At 39.7% G+C, this 17,968-nt stretch overlaps 1 protein-coding gene across 4 annotated transcripts in view; it reads right to left on the bottom strand.

Moving 5' to 3' along the window:
* ADD3 (adducin 3) overlaps positions 1–17,968 on the bottom strand; it is a 67,233-nt gene that overhangs the window by 5,568 nt on the left and 43,697 nt on the right. For 3 of the 4 annotated variants that reach the window (XM_008634406.2, XM_008634407.2, XM_008634405.2), the window contains 9 exons: positions 7,906–8,044; positions 6,370–6,521; positions 6,172–6,252; positions 4,961–5,110; positions 3,942–4,085; positions 3,755–3,853; positions 2,523–2,705; positions 1,940–2,197; positions 762–881 (listed from right to left, as the gene is read on the bottom strand). In XM_008634406.2, the coding sequence (XP_008632628.1) occupies positions 762–881; positions 1,940–2,197; positions 2,523–2,705; positions 3,755–3,853; positions 3,942–4,085; positions 4,961–5,110; positions 6,172–6,252; positions 6,370–6,521; positions 7,906–8,044 (1,326 nt within the window). Of the gene's footprint in view, positions 1–761; positions 882–1,939; positions 2,198–2,522; positions 2,706–3,754; positions 3,854–3,941; positions 4,086–4,960; positions 5,111–6,171; positions 6,253–6,369; positions 6,522–7,905; positions 8,045–12,651; positions 12,741–17,968 lie in introns of those variants that run through there. The other variant, XM_017735180.1, reaches the window with a different exon arrangement.

Raw genomic sequence — 17,968 nt, 5'->3', positions numbered from 1 at the left:
AATTTAAAAATCATTGCCTGGGACATGTATTATTAATCTCTAGATGATTAGAGGGTGCCTTTCCAGTTCTGAGGAAGGGAGTTACTCCTTCTAACTCCACTTCAGTCCCCAAGGACACTGATATAGTGCTTTCCAAGAAAGAAAAAAAAAATACGCAATCGAATGAAAAAATTCCTGAATATCTGTTAATATAGTTATGCTGAGGGCGGAATATTTGGTCAGTCTGATAATCAGTGTCTTTCATGCTGGAAGGGAAAAGCAGAAAGATATTTCTGTTTACAGAGAGGTCCAACAATAATCTCTCATTTTCTTTTTTTTACTGCCATTAGAAATTCCAGCTTAACAAGCACTAGGCAAATTAAAACAGAACAGAGCAAGATTAGAGTCTGAGATTGAATCATGCTGCAGATGACGCACAGCAATTCGGTTCATGTTGACACCTAACTACCTACTAAATAAAATGCTAAATAACAGGGACTACCATTTCCAATCTATTATTTTCAGAGTTAATACTCATCCTTCATCAGACTATTGCACTCAAAGTTTAAATATATAAATACTGCATACATATCTACAGACTTTATGTATATCACACATTTAAATACATGTTTTTGATGCCAGAAATCACATATAGCGTAAGAACCTTCTTAATGAAATCAAAACGTTTGAAAATGTTATTTTACTGCTCTGCTGAATCATTACTTGAACACATATTTTTATTTGGCAATGTTAGAATTTTCAGTTTATTACACTTCTTTTACCTTATTTCTCTTTTCCAACACTTCACTTGGGTTTGTGTTTAGGGGAACAAATTGGTTTGGATCTTCAATTTTGATTGGCGTCCCTCCACTAGTCTTGGAGGAGTCATCAGCTTTCATCCACTTAAAGGGGGGGGAAGACATTAAAAAACCCAGTATTATTGGAAATGAACAATTCTCTGTGGTGTCTTACTGTTAAAGAAGAGGTATCAAGAAAGGACTTTCTGACTTTATTCTCAATTCCACATGACATCTAAAAAATAATCCCAACCCCTTACATGTTTGTGTGTTTTCCCAAGAGGATTTAAGTTGCCTTGAACAAGATTACTTTTTGTAAACGTTAACATACATTCCTGAAAAATGCAGTGTTAGCTGTGTGCTAATGATGCTGTATTTAGAAAAGATCACACTTTCGAGTAACTGGCACGTAGATCCAGAGCCCTTGTTCATGCAATCGACTTCCACCTCTGCTGACCACACATTGACTAGATTTTTCCCTTCTCAAGCAGGGTTCTGAGGGTGTTTTTCCAAAACTCAAGTTTAGAAACCTGCCAGCCTGCCAGCAGGAGGAGCTGATGCTTTTACAGCTGTACTGTGTGACTGGGAGTAGCTGAAGAGCAATAACACGCTCTTGTAGTCCCACGAGGGCCACCTCTCTGCAGGCTGGAAACTAAGTGTAAGCATCCTGCTGAGCTGCAGGAGGGGGAAAATCTTTATCATCATTAAAAGCCTGTAGCATGAACAGACCTTTCGAAAGCTGTTTTCAGTAAGCTCACAAATAGAAAAGGGGCAGCTAGAGATGAATTAGAGCTCGTGTCTCCCTCATGTAAAAAAAGAACAACCCACGGGTGACTTAAAACCTTACTATATTTGGTGGATAACTAATAGCACAAGAAGATCTGGTAGAAAAACCGTTTTCAACTTCAGGAATAAGAAGAGATGGTTAGAACTGCAAAATCATGGTTAAATTTTATCATAAACTGTTACTCTTGCAGTCAACCCCTCTCTCCCCAAACAAAGGAGACCCTCAGTACCAATGTCATTAAATCCCCGAAAAGCCTGTTTTAATTAGCTTAATAAATTTATTTGCTAATCCTGTTTAAGAGTTCCTCATATAAACTGTGCATAACTTACTTTCAAGTAGGGCAAAATCTAAGTGACTGCCCAACGTATCAACCTACCGTGATCTTAGTCCTGGGACTTGCTTCCCCATTCCAGGACTCCTCAGGCACATTAACTTTCAAGTATGTGTTTGGAGAGTTCAGCCATCTTGTCTTCTCTCTCTGTTGCCTCTGTGCAAGGAATTTCAGGGGGGAAAGTGGGACTGTATCATCTTCAAAGGAAAAGGCAGTCACAGTGGCTGGGATCTCGACGTCACTCTTATGTCTAGGTTTTTCTCTGACTAATGGTTGCCTATAGGCATAGCCAGTTCTGTATCCCTGTGGAGGAGGAAAATAAGAAAAGAATGTTTAAACATATAAAATAAAACTTTTTACTATTAAACTACTATACATTTGTAAGATGGTGGGACAAAATTGAAGCTCAAAGCATGATAAATTCTTACTAAAACAGAATACTGCTGTCAGAAACAGTATGACAAATTAAACTTCACATAATGAAGAGATTTTCTACCTCTTACATTTACTCTGTCTTCATTTTAGAACTCATAGAGAAACCAGAAAAAACTGTTTGCTTTGACAGAAGTTACTCCTACACTCAAAAGTTTACAGGACTATATGGATACCACCATCAACATGCTCTCACCAGGTTGTCCAGCATCCTCATGAGAGCTTCAAATTCTTGCTCCCCAACTTTCCATTTTTGTTGTGAAGCCATATTGACTCCACCTCCTCCCATTGCTGCCACAGCGTGGGTGGAAGGCTTGAACTTCTGCAGATCCAGTAGTAGGAGATTGTCTATCCCACCTGCTCCAGCTAGTGCATGAACCTGCAGACATCATGGAGGATATTTGATTTGTGAAAAGGCTTTTGTATTCTCTGCTTTTCTGAATTTGCAGCAGAAGCTTGCTTAAATACATGCTGCAGTTATTTCTCAGGCTAGTTTTCTACTGTCCAAAAAATGTATTAAAATACACAGCAAGTGACTGTTACAGAAAGCATTATACCATCTACTAATAACTGCACTTTAAAAGGAGTAGATTCAAACACTTGATTTCAGAGTACCTTAAAAAAACCTTTCTGCATCACAAGATTAAAAATTTTTCATTTTTCTAGCTGTTTCAAAATGAAATAGTGACTGAACTCAAAATAAATGGCAGGGAAGGGCAAGGAAGGAAAGGAGTGGGAGCCTGCCATTTGCACATCCAAATGCCTCTTTGGGAGGACAGGATCACTGGGGAACAAGCACAAAGTGACAAAGTTTCTGGAGATGGGCTTAAAAGTTATGAAAGGTGAGAACACTTTCAGTGGTCTCTTTTCACAGGCTATAGGTAACATCTGGATACCTAACTAGGTAGCTAAAGTTAGACAAAATGGAAACAACTGAATTAGTGATTCAAGTTATTTTTAAATGTGCTACCCTCTACCATTGCTCTAAAGACCTCCTTTTAATTTGGTTTCACAAATCTGTGATCACAGAGAGACGCTTCTTTTCTTGTCACAACATTCAGCTTCAATAAAGGAGCTGGCTCTCAAGAGATCTTAAATCACACTTCCCCATGCAGTGAGTACCAGCAAATGTATCATCTGACAGATTCCCTGCATGAGGCTCACTCTGCACAGCATGGAACAAAACCTTCTGTACCCTTCAGAGCATAACACCACGGAGACTGTGTCAGAGTTCCTAGAATGAGTATTTGTGCCATTCCTTCACTGATTCCCTGATTATTCCAGTCTTTCTGACTTTGTCCTGGTAAACAGGATTACTAGATTCCACAACCCCAAAATTGTGTAATGTTAGAGATCTTCCCATCTGGGATGTAATCTGTAACTCTGCAGCACAAGTGTTTGAAATTAAACAGATAAATTCTCTCTCACCTGAGTTTCACAGGCCAGTTGCACATTGAAAATATAGTGGAATGCTTCTTCCAGTGTCTCTCCTAGTGCTACCACACCATGGTTTCTCAAGACTAATACCTAGTAAATGAAGACACTAATGTTAAATGGTAGAAACTGGAGCAGGGCATGAAAATTGTTTATGAAGAGCACGAATGAGGCTGAATACCTTGCAACTGGGTCCAAGAACTTTTTGAAGCTGAATTCTCTCTTCCTGTTCATCAAGAGATCCCTGGTAGTCGTAATAAGCAACATCTCCCAGAATCAGAGCCTCTTGTGATATGGGAAGGATGCCACACTTCATAGAAGAAACCTGTTTCATGAAAATGAAATGCTGATAACTAGGAAATTTGAAACTCTTAAAACTCACATCCCAACCACCCAAGCCTTAGCAGGGTGCACTTTTTATCTTTGCTGGAAGAGAGGCAAACTCTGTAATGAAAGCTTAGAAACAATCTCCCCCATACCAGTCTAATTTGCAATAGGGTGACAGAGGTGCTGCTACTCAACCTAGGGACAGATTAACTAGAGCAAAAGACAATTTTTTCCAACTAAGTTAATTTTTGCGGATTTTATCCATGTTTAATTCTCATCTTACTTAATGGTTTGTTCTTCTTTCCCACACTTATGACTTCAAAAAGCTAGTAAAAAAGAAATTAATCATTCCTTTTTATTTTGTCTGTAGGCAAGGAATGCATATGTGTATATGCATTTCTAGATAAAACAATAAGAATTTAGTTATTTCAAACCAATTCTTTCAGGCCGCCTTACATTTACTATACAGACCATTTAAAGTTTATGTTAACTATAACATTTAAATAGTGAGGTAAATTCAAACTAAGTGTAACTACTAATTAAACCACTTAAAAATGGAGCTGCATAATGCAATTGATGATGATTTATACAGCACATTATATTATCTAGGATGCTATAAATGAAGCCTCTGTAAACTATTTGCTTTACAACCACCTCAACCTGAGTATAACAATCTCTGAGCATCAGTTTATTCTGGTCCCATTCCACTGCGGTGGCTCAGCCCTCTCTCTTTCTTTTTGATAACCTCACACTTTTATTTACCAGTGCAGAGTCTACATTAAAACAAAAATGAAACTGCTGTGAGCAGAAATATGCCCTATGTTCATAAGGTAAAGCTGTTTTCTTTCAGTCAGTGCCAGAAGGAAGACTTACAGCAGCTGTGGCAGGGGTGTGTATGTGTATGACACATCTGACATCGGGGCGCGTGGAGTAGATGGCCACGTGTGGACTGAAGCCTACACTGTCAATACTGAGAGCTGTGCTTCCCTGGTCCACTACATCTCCTAGGATGTTCACTTTAACCTGAAAAAGGCAAAGAAACACATGATATTCAAAAGTTTTGAGACAACTTCGGTTATCTAGAAAATACCCTTCCTTTCTTATTTAGCACCAAATTTCCCCACACATATTGAGGGCTCAGAGCATGAAAAAAAGTAGGAGAGCAGCCATGAATCTGTGTGTCAATAAACCACCCTGCTGTACAAGCCCTTGACAGCTGTTGGAAGTTCAGCCATGGAAGAAGTAAGAATAAGACTCTGATACAACATATATTCTGCTTCAGTCTAGCTGACCTTTCCCTGTTTCTGACTTTTAAAAACGCATTTCATTAACATTTCCTACATTTTTAATAAAAAGATAATTCAGAAATTTCCAGTAAGAGCATTCAATGCACAAGGAATTTTCAGATTCGCGAGAACATTAAAATAGTAATTTCTGGATCAACAACAAACTACAGCAGGGTCATATCTCATTTTGGTTTTGTGTTTGCTATGTAAAACTATCAATCTCATTTTGGTACCCCTTTCACCTCGAGGCAGTTTCTTTACAGATATGCACTGACATGAAGAGCATATGGCAGGTTCTGCACCAAAAGATGTGTGATTTAGCACATTTACCTAAGTGATTTACCACTGCCTAAATACCAGCTTGTTACTTCACCCAGCTCATTTGTTGGGCCTGAGGAGGATTATTCGACTTTATCTCCTCACTTTTAAAGGTAAGAGCTGATTCTGATAACACTACTCCTACAGAGTAATTTCACATGTATTACCACACTGCCAGGTTATAAAAGGCTGCTGCTACACTGAGGCTACTGATGAGCTTCATCAGACAGGAAAACAAAACTTTGCTGCTCCACACTGAAGCTGAGGACAAAGAAACAGAAAGTAATGCTAAACCCAGGAAGAAACACTGACAACAAAGGGTGCTATTATCTGAGCAGTTAATCAGCTTTTCATCTGGTGGGTAAATATTAAAAAAACTCAAACAACAGCATAATTATAGACGTCCATTTTAGCAGCCACAAAAGTATTTTAGAAAACAGGTTGAGTCTTGGTGGTTACTACAGCAGGTGAATCACGTACCAAATTAGAAGCTGAAGCTTCAGAAAAGGACAGCCCTCTTGGAATGATTAGAATGTGGTCATGTTCTTTGCTTACTCTTACCTGCAAAGGAGACAGGAAATGGATTACTGATCTAATTTACATTATTCAGGAGGAAAAATAATTTGAATGAATGGGTGAAATTCTAAATATATATTTTTTTTTGTCTAAAATACTTACTGTGATATAGGCATTTGGCAAATGTGCCCACCCAAACAAGTCAGCCAACCTATATAAACTGGCTAACTTGCAACGAGTAAGTTTTTCTCCCTTAACAAACGAGGAGGTATCTACCCCAGGTAGATCATTGATGGGTGTAATCATTCCATGGCCTGAAAAACAGACAAAAATAGACAATGGACAGTTGGACAATTAAATATATTTCCAGCTATGCCAAGATGTTCCAGGTGGAGTGTACTTAAATTGTTAGCAAAGCAGTACCAGCATTTATTAAACTGGATAAAGTATTTCCCTGAACTTTCTCCTGAATCAATATCCTGTATAGAACTGGAACTGTGCTTTAAGACATTTGTCATTAATGAAGTGTTTTTACTTGTCACTTTGAGGTTTTTTTCTTGCAGGATAAGACATTCCTTGTGGACTTCTGACACCAGCAAAACTAACTTGAAGAGACATCTCAGTCTCAGAACTTCAATTCAGTCCTAATGAAGAAATTAGGATTAGTACAAGAGTTCTCAAACCCTTAGACAGAAGGAATCCCCTCTTAACAGAGAAATCACAAAGATCAATTTCTGTCTTTGACTCGTGACTACACAAACATACCCTTGTCCCCTTCATGAATGCATGATAGCCTTTTGACAGCTCACAACCTTTGTTTAGAGGGAAAGTTAAGACCAAAACAGGTAGAAGCAATTTTGGTTTTCAACAATAGGAGTGTGCAGTTTGAGATCAGTGCCCTGTCTCTGGCAAAAGCAGCAGAGACAACAGCAGGATGCAGTCTCAGTGACCAACCAGAGACATGAACACGGGGTTATTTGGGCTCTCTGTTCTCTTCCACTCGTTTTGTTAAATAAACCCTGAAGTACCATTTTGGGACCAAATCTCCAAAGATGATGAATGCTGACAGCTGCCACTGTACTTCAGGCTTGTAAGCTCCCATATAATGTCCACCCACAGAACTTAAATTGACTTGAACATCTCAGTGCTTCATGACTTGGAAAGAAGAACTTGGGTGTTAACTGCGAGATCCCGGAGACATCTTTACAAGTAGAGTGCAGACTAGAAGCTGTTCTTAAATGTGGGAGCTGTTTATCTGATGATTCAGTTTGCCAGGGTATTCTCCCCAGCTCAGGGTACTTTTTTTTTTTTTTTTTAGTAACAATTTATATGCAAGAGTAGAAAAATAAAGAAACTAAATGGTAATGTATTTCACATCTCCGTTTATATTCATGTTAAACTCCTAATAGTAACAGGGCACAACATTTTGTTCCCTATGTCAGTTAAACTTCTATTAACAAATTATAGAATAACTGAGTTTGAGGATTCCAACCATTTTGGATATTATACAAATCAAAGAATTTGAGAGAAAGAAGCCTAAAAAGGCAAGTTAAGGCTACCATCTGCACTACTTCACAGCTGAAGCAAGCTCTGACAGAATTTTTATTCAAGGAAAGAGGAGATCCCAGCATGGCTAAGCCCTGGTAACAATTAAAAAAAAGAAGAAAAAAAGAGCAGTTAAATGTATAGTTCACTTACTGAGTGAAGATGTGGAAAAACCTGTAAAAGTGCTCGCTGTGATGTATTCAGCAATCTGCTGTAATGCAAGCAGTCCAGTAGGGTTATTGCCCTTCTTCATCTGTTCTTGAATAAGGCATTCCAGATCTTCTCTAAAAGCCTGTAGAAACATTTGAGAATCATCAAGGAAACCTGGCCTTGATAATCTTATTTCTATTATAGGTGGGGCTGGCAGTTTTGCCTCTTATTAACGTTACATGAAACTTCCCCTTAGACTTTGTTTTTAGCTGTTTCAACTTTGCCAGACTTCATCATCCAGCCTAAACTTTGTACACTAGATATTGGCAATTTGGGGGGCAGAAAGCAGGAGTTTGGTCACAGAGGATTTACTATTTCCCAGTACATTCCAAGATAAAATGTATTTTTTTTTAAATGATAAAACCCATTTTTATCAATAATTGAAGTGTTGTCCTTATTTTGGAAGAGGTACTTGAAATTCAATCAGGATGTGTTGCTTTCTGTGCTGGATATTTTTTTTATAATATAATCCCTCTGAAAACCCATTCGAACTTTATCAAGTTACAAACAACTGGAAAACTGGAGCTCATCCATGCTCAAGTAATATCCCAGACATGCAAAAAGTAGAAGGAATGCTATCTCCTCTCTATTTCTTTCCTTACCCAGAGGGAAAAAACCCTTCCTTCTTTTTCTGAATAAAGTGACTACAAGCCCAAGAGATAAACCCTTGCAGAATATATCACAAAAAAGTTTTCATAGTATCAAATTTCATACACTATGGACTGTGGACAAAGCCTGTTCCTTTGAGATGATAAACAGATTATTCCCTATCTACAACAAACCCCTGTCCTAGAATCACTGCAGTCCTGACATTTCTAGACAAAGTAAATTCTGTTCCTTCAAATTTCCATTATAGGTTACATTTTCTACCCCTCTCATTTCTTCTTGGTGGCATCTTGCAGCTTTTCCCAAAACTAGCAGTACCCAAAGCTGCACACAACACAAGCTGAGGTGGATTGTGAACACTCCTCCTGGTTCACTCCAAAAAGACATTTGGTGTCTTTACCACACAGCTGGCTCCTAACAGAAGTCCAGACTATTCCCTGTAAGTAATCGCTCCTTTCAGTCTGCCTTCCTTAGCAGAGCACTTGCTCTCAATTAAAGAAAGAAAACAGTTCTGTATGACAAATGTAATTTCTTCACTGAATTTTAATTCAGTCCTTCAAAACACCCACTCTACTGGGCAAAATCCACCAATCTCTTGAGTCTGTTCACCAACAAGTTTTGATTAGTAAGACAGACTGCTAGTGACCACCCTCCCCCCTGCCAAAACATCCTCAAGACTCTACTTGGTACAGCCTCCTCAGCTGGACAGTTGAGCCTCCATAACTACTAATTACCAACTTTTCAGATATCTGTGCTCTCCTTAGAATAATTTTTTCAGGATCATGTCTGTACCTAAGACTTGCCAGATTTCCATAAGTAAAGCCTCTAAAAATTCCCACTGACTGACTCTGCATGGATCTGTTGCACAGATCTCTTAGTTTAGACCAGAATATTCACATGGCATCCCCCAAACAGCTGAACAACTTCTCACCAGCCTGAAGATGCACAGGCAAAGTCAGATTTTTCTCTTTAGTGGCTGCTGTTTGTAAGGTCTACGCAGCAGGAGAAAGGAGCAGATGAGGAAAAGGAAAGGAAAAACATGGAATCAAGTGAGGAAAGGAACCTAACTGGGAGAAAAGAAGTGGAGGACAGGGAGAAATGGCCATAAACTGAAATACGTGAAGCTCCACCTCAACATGAGGAAGAACTTTAGATCAAGGGTAGCAGAGCACTGGAACAGGCTGCCCAGTTATCTGTATTATATTAAATTATTCCTCCTTCAATTCAACAAGGACTATAAAAAAGATCTGCAAAAACATTAACATTAAACTCTTATTAGTCATATTCAGACTTCTGGCATTTTTTTTTTAACCTGTACAAGTAATGTTACTTCCATAGCAGATAAAAAGGTGATATAATATATTTTGGGAAATTTTTGACAGAAAGATTTTTTAGTTTATTGCCTACTGTATTTTTAATTCTTCTGCTTTTTGGTCATGTTATTTTCATTCTTCTGAGCTTAGTTTTGCACCTTGATGCTAACAGTAGTATGTTACACATTTGCTGAGACTGCTACAAATGAGGATTTAGTGTTGTATCAACAATTTTGTTAAACCAAACAAGCAGATTCCCTTAAAAATAGTTTTAGAAATAAGAGAAGATAGGTAAGAGCCAGTAAAGTGGCAAATGTGGAGGTTTGGGATGAACTGTAAAGCAGGTGAGAATATAGATGAAGTGCATAAAATCAAGTATGCAATTTATCCACATGCCAGAGTATAATGATGTTTTTTAGCAGCCTTCAGCCTGTCTCACGGATATCTGTGAATATTTCAATACATTTCATTCACTGCTACACACCTTTAAAACTTGGAACTGTATATCCTTAGATAAACATCCCACATGTGTTAATACAACCTTCTTCCATTTCTGGTAATCCCAGTGGGCTCCTATGAAGGGCACCACCTTCTTGTGGTCAACAATTTACCTTTAATAAGAGCCATTAAATGAATGATATTTATTGGATATTTATTTCACTGTGCAAGACTGATTTCTGTAAAACCACTGCCTTGCAGGGCTCTGATTCTGGGGTCTGACCCACTCAGCAGGAGGAGCCTGCATCTGAAAACCTGAATAGAGCCTGGAGGCCAGGTGGTTTGGTTTTGCTTTGATTTGTGAGTTTGTAATAAGCTTATATATGTGTGGCATTACACTGCCCACAAGTGATCAAGCAAGTCATACAAGCATGTCACACTGGAGAGAGATGTTTTCAAAGAGATCACAAGTGTGCTGCTCTGGCACAAAGCAGGTATTTTTCAAGTGGAAAGGTCACTGGTAATTTCAGATGTAGTATTTGACAAGAAAATGCTGACAAAGGAAAAACTCTACCGTCAGATGAATGAAAAATCATGTTATTCAGCTGTATGCTCAGCATTGCTCAATCAAGGGAAAGTTTCAGCCCTGGGATTTAGCAGGCTCCTTGGGTACATGTGCATTGTTTTGTTTGTTTGAAACCACTCCGACTTTAGACATGAGATACTAAGAGCAGTGACTTCTTACACTGGGGTGGGTACAAGTCCCAAAGTGAGCAGCACAGCACTTCATGGCTGCCCATGATCCTGCCAACACAGCTGGACTCAGGCACCTGCCGTGCCTGCACACAGCCAAGATGTAGCCTGGATAACGCATCCCTCCACAGCTGGGACTCATTTCCTGTTTGCACAAGCATCCTTCTGCCTTCAGGGACCTGACCTGCCCAGCCAAGCACCTGTATCCCCCCTTGTTTGTGCTGGAACAGCACTTCAAGCATCAGACTGACAGTTTGCATAGGAAACATTCCATGGTATGAACACTGGGCCCATGACAGCTACTGGAAAGGAGGTATAGTAACATTTCAGACAAGATGCACAACTGGGAGGATGCTGAGCAGGGCTTTTATTCACCTGGCAGCAGCAGACAGCTATGTGAGTAGCCTGACTTTGGCAGAATGCAGGCTGCAGCTCTGCTTCCACCTCACCCACCTTCTGAGTGCCACTCCACCACCTTGCTCTGAGACATAAATTTCCCCACAACTCACCAGTAAAAATGAACAGGGCAGCTCAGCCTGTTCCTAAAACTGTTTCCAGAACACCACTCTTCCCAAAACTGTAGTCAGCTTTTTAGCAGCCTTACATGGTACTGCACAGCCTGCAGAACAGACACAGCTTTTCTTGATGGAGTCTTTAGTAGAATGATTAGGTCAAGGTCTTTCTAATATCATAAAATTACTTCTCCAGAACTATTTGCAATCATCTTCCAAATACACATCATAGACTTAGTTTAGATGGAAAAATCTTTCAACTTAGACCAGCAACAGTTCTCTGAAACTCAAGAGTAAAGTTAACAAGCTCAGTTCTGACTCATTTACTTCCATTTTCTTTCAGAAGTACAATCTGAGTTGACAGGGTAAATTTGGGCTTTTAAGAATCAAAGCAACATTTCCATGTACCAGTTGACAACTAGTACTTTTCAGTCAACGTATACAGGAAGAACTAGAATAATCAACTTGCTAGAATAACCTATGGTACATGGATACACACATATATAGTGCAGAACAATGATGTTGCTAAAAAGCTTGGTATTAATTGCTTCACCTTGGTAGGCAGCTCTCTGAGGATGTTAAGAAGTACACAGGCTTATAAGTACACAGTATTTTGACTATCTGTGCTGTTTCTTATTTGTTGACCACTGATTTCTACATGTATCCAACTCAAAAGAAGTAGAAATAAAATCATAAGCAAATAAGTATGCAAGTCATCTACAAATACTCCACACCATTGCAAACCTTTAAGAGGAGAAAGCATGTGCTCATTAAAAGCACATTAGGACTAATTACAGTAATGACCAAACAGTTTCATGTCATTCTACAGGAAAGTAGCTAAAAAAGATATGTGAGGCCCCTACCTTTCATAGCAGCACTGCTGTTAGATTAAAAGCTGTTGAATAATACAAGAAACCCATTCACCCATTTTCACTTTTGCCCATTTTGATCAGTTTCTAATATCTTAAATCCATTTTAGAAAAGGGTATAACTCAACTTATCTAAACGTGCCCACACAGAGTCTCTAAGTCAAATCTCCACCACTGAAGGAAAGTTTCAAAACTTAACTGGTATTTTGTCCTCGAGAGCGAAGAGATGTTAATTTTGATTCCTGTGCTGTAAACACAGCTGCCCGTGAGAGGAAGACCTTCACCGAAACAGCCGACACAGCTCCTAACAGGCTCTTTCAAGACTGGAGTTCAGATACAAACAACGGGTGGCCCTAAGTGGAAAAGGGTGGAGCTGGCCACAAAAAAACCGCCAGTGAGTGAAGGCTGGCGGGGAGAAGATAAGAGTCACAAAAAGTGTTTGTCAATGCTGTGAAAGAGAACAAGGGGGAGGGGGCTTCATGTTAAGACAAAAAGAAATAGGCTCAGTAAGAAGTATGGGGAATTAGCCAAAGTTATAATGACCTCCTCTCTTGCACTGAAGGTGAGGGTAGCTGGGCTGGATTTAGTGACTCAGCTGACAGCAAGGCGGTCCCCACACACAGCTCAGCCTGTGCCAGTTTTTCCGGCTCCTCTAACCTGGTGCACACTGGCTTTCCCCTCTGAGCTGCAGCAGTGTTTACTCCTGTGATAAGCAGCCTAGAGGTACCCTATGATTACAGCCAAACCTGAAGCACTGAACTCCTTTGCCAAGTCCATCTCCAGCACACCCAGCTCCCAGAGCCCCAGCGCCAACCACTCACACAACTGCTGCTCTGCATGGGGGTCTGGGTCCCTCCCTCGTGTTCTCTCGTGGAGTAAAGCCATACTATACATCTGGCTAAATGGAATGTAAATGAAATTTAATGAATGTAAATGGAATGTACAATGAAATGTAAAATGCTAGAAGAAATCAAATTTCAGCTCATCAGGGGTCTCACACATTTCTGAGCATAATTAACTGGGTTTTTCAGTAAGTGCAGGACTTGGAAGGGTGGGAGCACACATGGTGGCGATGCACTAGGAGGGATGGCAGAGCTCTTGCAGAGTGTTCTGGATGCACATGCTCCTAGCAGCCAAGGAGGAAAGTCACCAGTTATGGCTTTCCAAGGTTTTCCAGGTTCAACATGTATCTGTTGGCATTTATATCTAATGAAAAAAACACCACAGTTCAAACTAAGTGGAAAGGAGCAGTATGGAAATAGAGGGGATTGAGAGGTAACCTATTTTTAAGGTAAGAAAGCAGGGAAATGTGACGTACACTTGAGGTGCAGGACATTGGTATGAATTTACAGTGCACCATGGCAGCTATAGAAATGATAACTAGGGATTGGGATTTCTTGGGTCCTCACAGAGGTCTAGTGGATGGCCTTGATTTGAGACATTACCCTGAACACCAATTCCCTCTCACTTAAAACATTGTCACAGTACAGAGGGGATCTTTAAGGGACATTTTGGAGTGTGTCTTCAATGATGTGTCAAGTTGAGCTCTTGCCTCTGGGTGAACAAAATGCTGCACAGGTTGTATGATGAAAGCATGCAATTAAATAAGCTCTTGCAGAGAGAGGAGAGTCATGACTTCCCAGCAGGATGTCGGGAAGATGTCACAGAAGACAAAAGCCAGAGCAGGGAGCTGCAAGGCGAGAGGACTGCCCAGTGAGGAGGTCCTCAGGTGAAATAAAAGGTTGTGAGTCCTTTGTGGCCAAGAGGTGAGGCTCCTGAAGGATGTGAAAGGCTTTTGAACTTCTGAGAAAAGAGCAGTAAAAGCCAAAACATATGAGGAACTGAAAGGACTTTGATACTTTTAAGAAAATAAACTCCCCAAAAAGGGAGTGGTATTGCAAAAATACTGGATGCTCACTCGATACAAAATACAGTAAGCTAAACAACTGCAAAAGCTACGGAAAAAATAAATTACATCATCCTTCATCTCTGTCCTGATGGTTTGAAAATAACATAGCCAGAAAAAAAACCTCAAGTGTAGGTGGGATTGCTTGTTTTTGAGGAGAAAAATCTGCCTGCATGCTGCATACTAAGGCAGACCCCTGAATAGAAGAGTTGCTAAGCTGTATAGTTATCTCCCCACTTTTTTTGGGCAAGACCAGCTAGTGTGGGAGGCAGGGGGGTGTGTGCATATACAAGGCAGGAAGGGAGGCACAGTAGAGAAGTACATTTTTAACCTCAGCATAACCCCCCAAAATTTTGCAATCTGTATAGCTTGACCGGAACCTTCCTGCAATGGCAGTGTCAAGCCAGAATGGCCCTGAACAACCTGAAGAGTCGTGATGGGTTGGTAGACACTCTCTGGATCCAGCATGAAATTGAAATAAAGCCTGATGGGATCCTGCCAACACAGAGCTCAACTTAAGAAAAAAATAAACAAGCTCCAAATAGCTGTGTTTTATACGTAAAAATAGCAAACACATATCCAATGGGTCTCAAGAAGCCACACAAAACTTCACTGTTAAATTAAAAACATATATTAGACATTTAAATTCCAATAACCAGGCATTTTTATGTTTACATGAAACAGCTGTTCCACTCATTGCTTCAGACACAACTTCTTACATCAGTAAAAAGAATGAAGTATATCTTATATAAAAGCATATTTTTGTATAAGAATGCATCCTCTTCAATTTCCACCCTCACCTGTAGCTTTCCTTCCAATACACCAATATAAAGGTATGTAAGGTACTCCTCAGTGCAATCTAAGCCCTGATCCTAATTTCCTGTTAGGTTACACACACTGTCCCGTTAGCTGAAGCCTGTAGTTAGCTTTTCTGCTGGGTGGATAATTGCTTCACATGGTCTCTCTGCACTGGAAGCAGTGTGGCATTGCTGCCTGCCTGCAGAAACATCCAACACCTTCCCTGCTTCACAGTGGCTGTGGGGATTTTCTTCCAATCTATATATTCATTCAGCTCCTCAGTGCTGAACTGGCTGTTCAGTTTTCACAAACACCATAACTGCACAACCACTGCCCTTTTTTTTAAAAAGAGTGTTTTAAGAGTTTCTGGTTGCTATGGTGATGGCATCAGAGAAATGCTGGAAGGCATAAAGGCCATAACTAAAATAAGGGATTTGATGGTACAGCAAATATATTTTTGCTCTGTGAAAGACATAGTTACTCTGTGTAACAAGCAACATATGACTGTTTAGCATACAGGCAAAACTGTTTTTAATTGCAGACTTAAGTTGGAAAATATAAAAAACCCCAAAACAACCAACATATCTTTTCAGATTTTGGATATATTATAGTAATGCCCTAGGTTTTAACTTTTATATTTTTCAAATCCTGTGCTGCTTAGTGTGTAACTCTGAAGTTTCTTGAAGCCTGTTAATTTCTGCTCTCTCGTGCCAGGTAGACATAACAAAGCCTCTCTGGGCCTGCTCTTCAAGGACAACCAGATCATCCTAGGCCCAAAAAGAATAAACCAAAAGCCTCTGAGAGGGGGGCAAGCTGAGGGGAAATTACATCATTAAATGGAAGCATTAACTGGAGAATTAACCCTGATATGCAAATGAACCAAACCTATAAAAGTGTGAAGAACTCGTGACTTGTTGTCCATCTTAGGTCCAGTTTGAGAATAGCCTCTGGCTCTGGGTGTACCTTTGAAGGGCTTTCAAATAAATACTGACCTTACTCCCTTACTCCTGTCTAGATTCTGTTTTAGGTGGCCTCTCAAGGCATCAATAGTGCAAGTATCTTGGACCTAATAAGCAATAAAATTAGTCCACTGCATAAATATAGTACCTTTCCTTTAAAAATAACAACTTGCTACCTGAATCCTCTGAAACTGAAGTCATTACTAAAATAACCCTAAATGGCTTTATGCTAAAGATTGGCCAGCAGTACTTCTGGATGCTATCAGGCTGCTCAGGCCCAGCTGATCTTAATTTCTTTCCACCTTTCTAACATACACAGAACAGCAAATGTGTTCAGTTTATCAGATTCTCCAGGCTATCAGATGCTCAGGAGCTACATGCATATTAGGCAAACACATCTGAGAACTCAACTGATAATGTCAGGACATTCTCCATGGGCAATGGTCAGAGAACAACTCTGATTTGTTTAAGGTTTATTATGAACAGACTCGAAGACATTAGCAAACATGGAAATAGCTTTTCAGTAGCTTTTAAATTATTTAATTTAGGAAAGGGAAATTGCACATCAGAGAGGAGTAGTCAGATTGCACACTAGTATGGGCACCAAACAGCACATCAGAGAGATGCAGCAGCTTGATGTCTGAAGATGTGTGGTCAGACCTGTAGCCCTTACAGGCCTAACAGCCCTTACTGAATAAAATATACTGTGGTTCCTGAAATATATTCTCTAATTTATTTTCTTGCTGAAGGATTTAGATTTTCCTACTTGAAAGAAAGAAAGAAAAAAGCTCATTAATAAAGCCAGATTAAATTAGTACCTAAGCTTCCTACTATGTGACACTGATTAACCCTTTAATTTTGGACCTTTGCTCACAGAAAGCGCATGTTCAAAGCTCACCTCAACTCCATACATGTTTGTGTACTTTTAAGACAGTTACTATCCTTGCTAGATACACTTAATATTTCCTAATACTTGCCAGAAGAGGAGTCAATGACTATTTCTTTGATCTGAATGCATTTATCAAGGCTTGGTGAAGATATGCATTTCTATATCTAAGACTCGGCAAAGATTTACAAGCAAAGCAAGCTCTTCCTTAAACTGTGTCTCATAACTTCTCTTCCTCTTCTTGTAAACACCTTCAAACTATATTCTCTCTGTCAAGTGGAATAGTCCAGAAAAGCAACTAAGTTCTATAAAAATGTCTAACACAATGTAATTCTGCAGCTAGAGAACAAAAACACTATGGACAACACTCATCAATTCAACCTGTGTTACACAGACTGGCAACAGGAACAATACTTTCTGTCCATTTTGTGATGAATTTTAAATTCAGGAGAACAAGGTAAATGTTTTCAGTCCCAGGAACTGGCACACAGCAACTGGAGCCTGGAAAAAATGCCGCACCTTTCACCCCCAAATTAATTACGAAATTCTCTTGGTGGACATTTGGAGACAGATACTGTATAAAAATATTTTCATTTCCTCATGTGAGAAATCACAGCAGAGTTCCTCTAAATTTTCTGTATCAGGAAAAGAGAGGATAAAAGGCGATACTTGAGGGGAAATGGGAGCTCAGACAACTCCTCTTCGTGCCTGATCACACACTCAGCTCCCATGTTCCCATTTCTCTGTAAGCCAAGCAGGCAGCAGGCCCCTGGCTTATTTGGACAACTGTTCCCTTACACAACAAAACCTTGCAACTTATTGGCAGCTCTGAACAGTCACTTTCCAAAAAGTGCTGGCTCAGCTTCTCTTGCAGCAGCCCAGCAGCTCTCTGTCCTGCAATCTTCTGTTAAAACAGCAACCTAAACTCAGGGGTTTATACCCTTCTTCATGCCCCTTCCTAAAATC

Source organism: Corvus brachyrhynchos, unplaced genomic scaffold, assembly GCF_000691975.1.
Source record: "Corvus brachyrhynchos isolate BGI_N302 unplaced genomic scaffold, ASM69197v1 scaffold705, whole genome shotgun sequence".
Taxonomy (NCBI): Eukaryota; Metazoa; Chordata; class Aves; order Passeriformes; family Corvidae; genus Corvus; species Corvus brachyrhynchos.
Note: the sequence above shows the minus strand (reverse complement) of the source record. Positions and strands in the feature narration are given on the sequence as shown.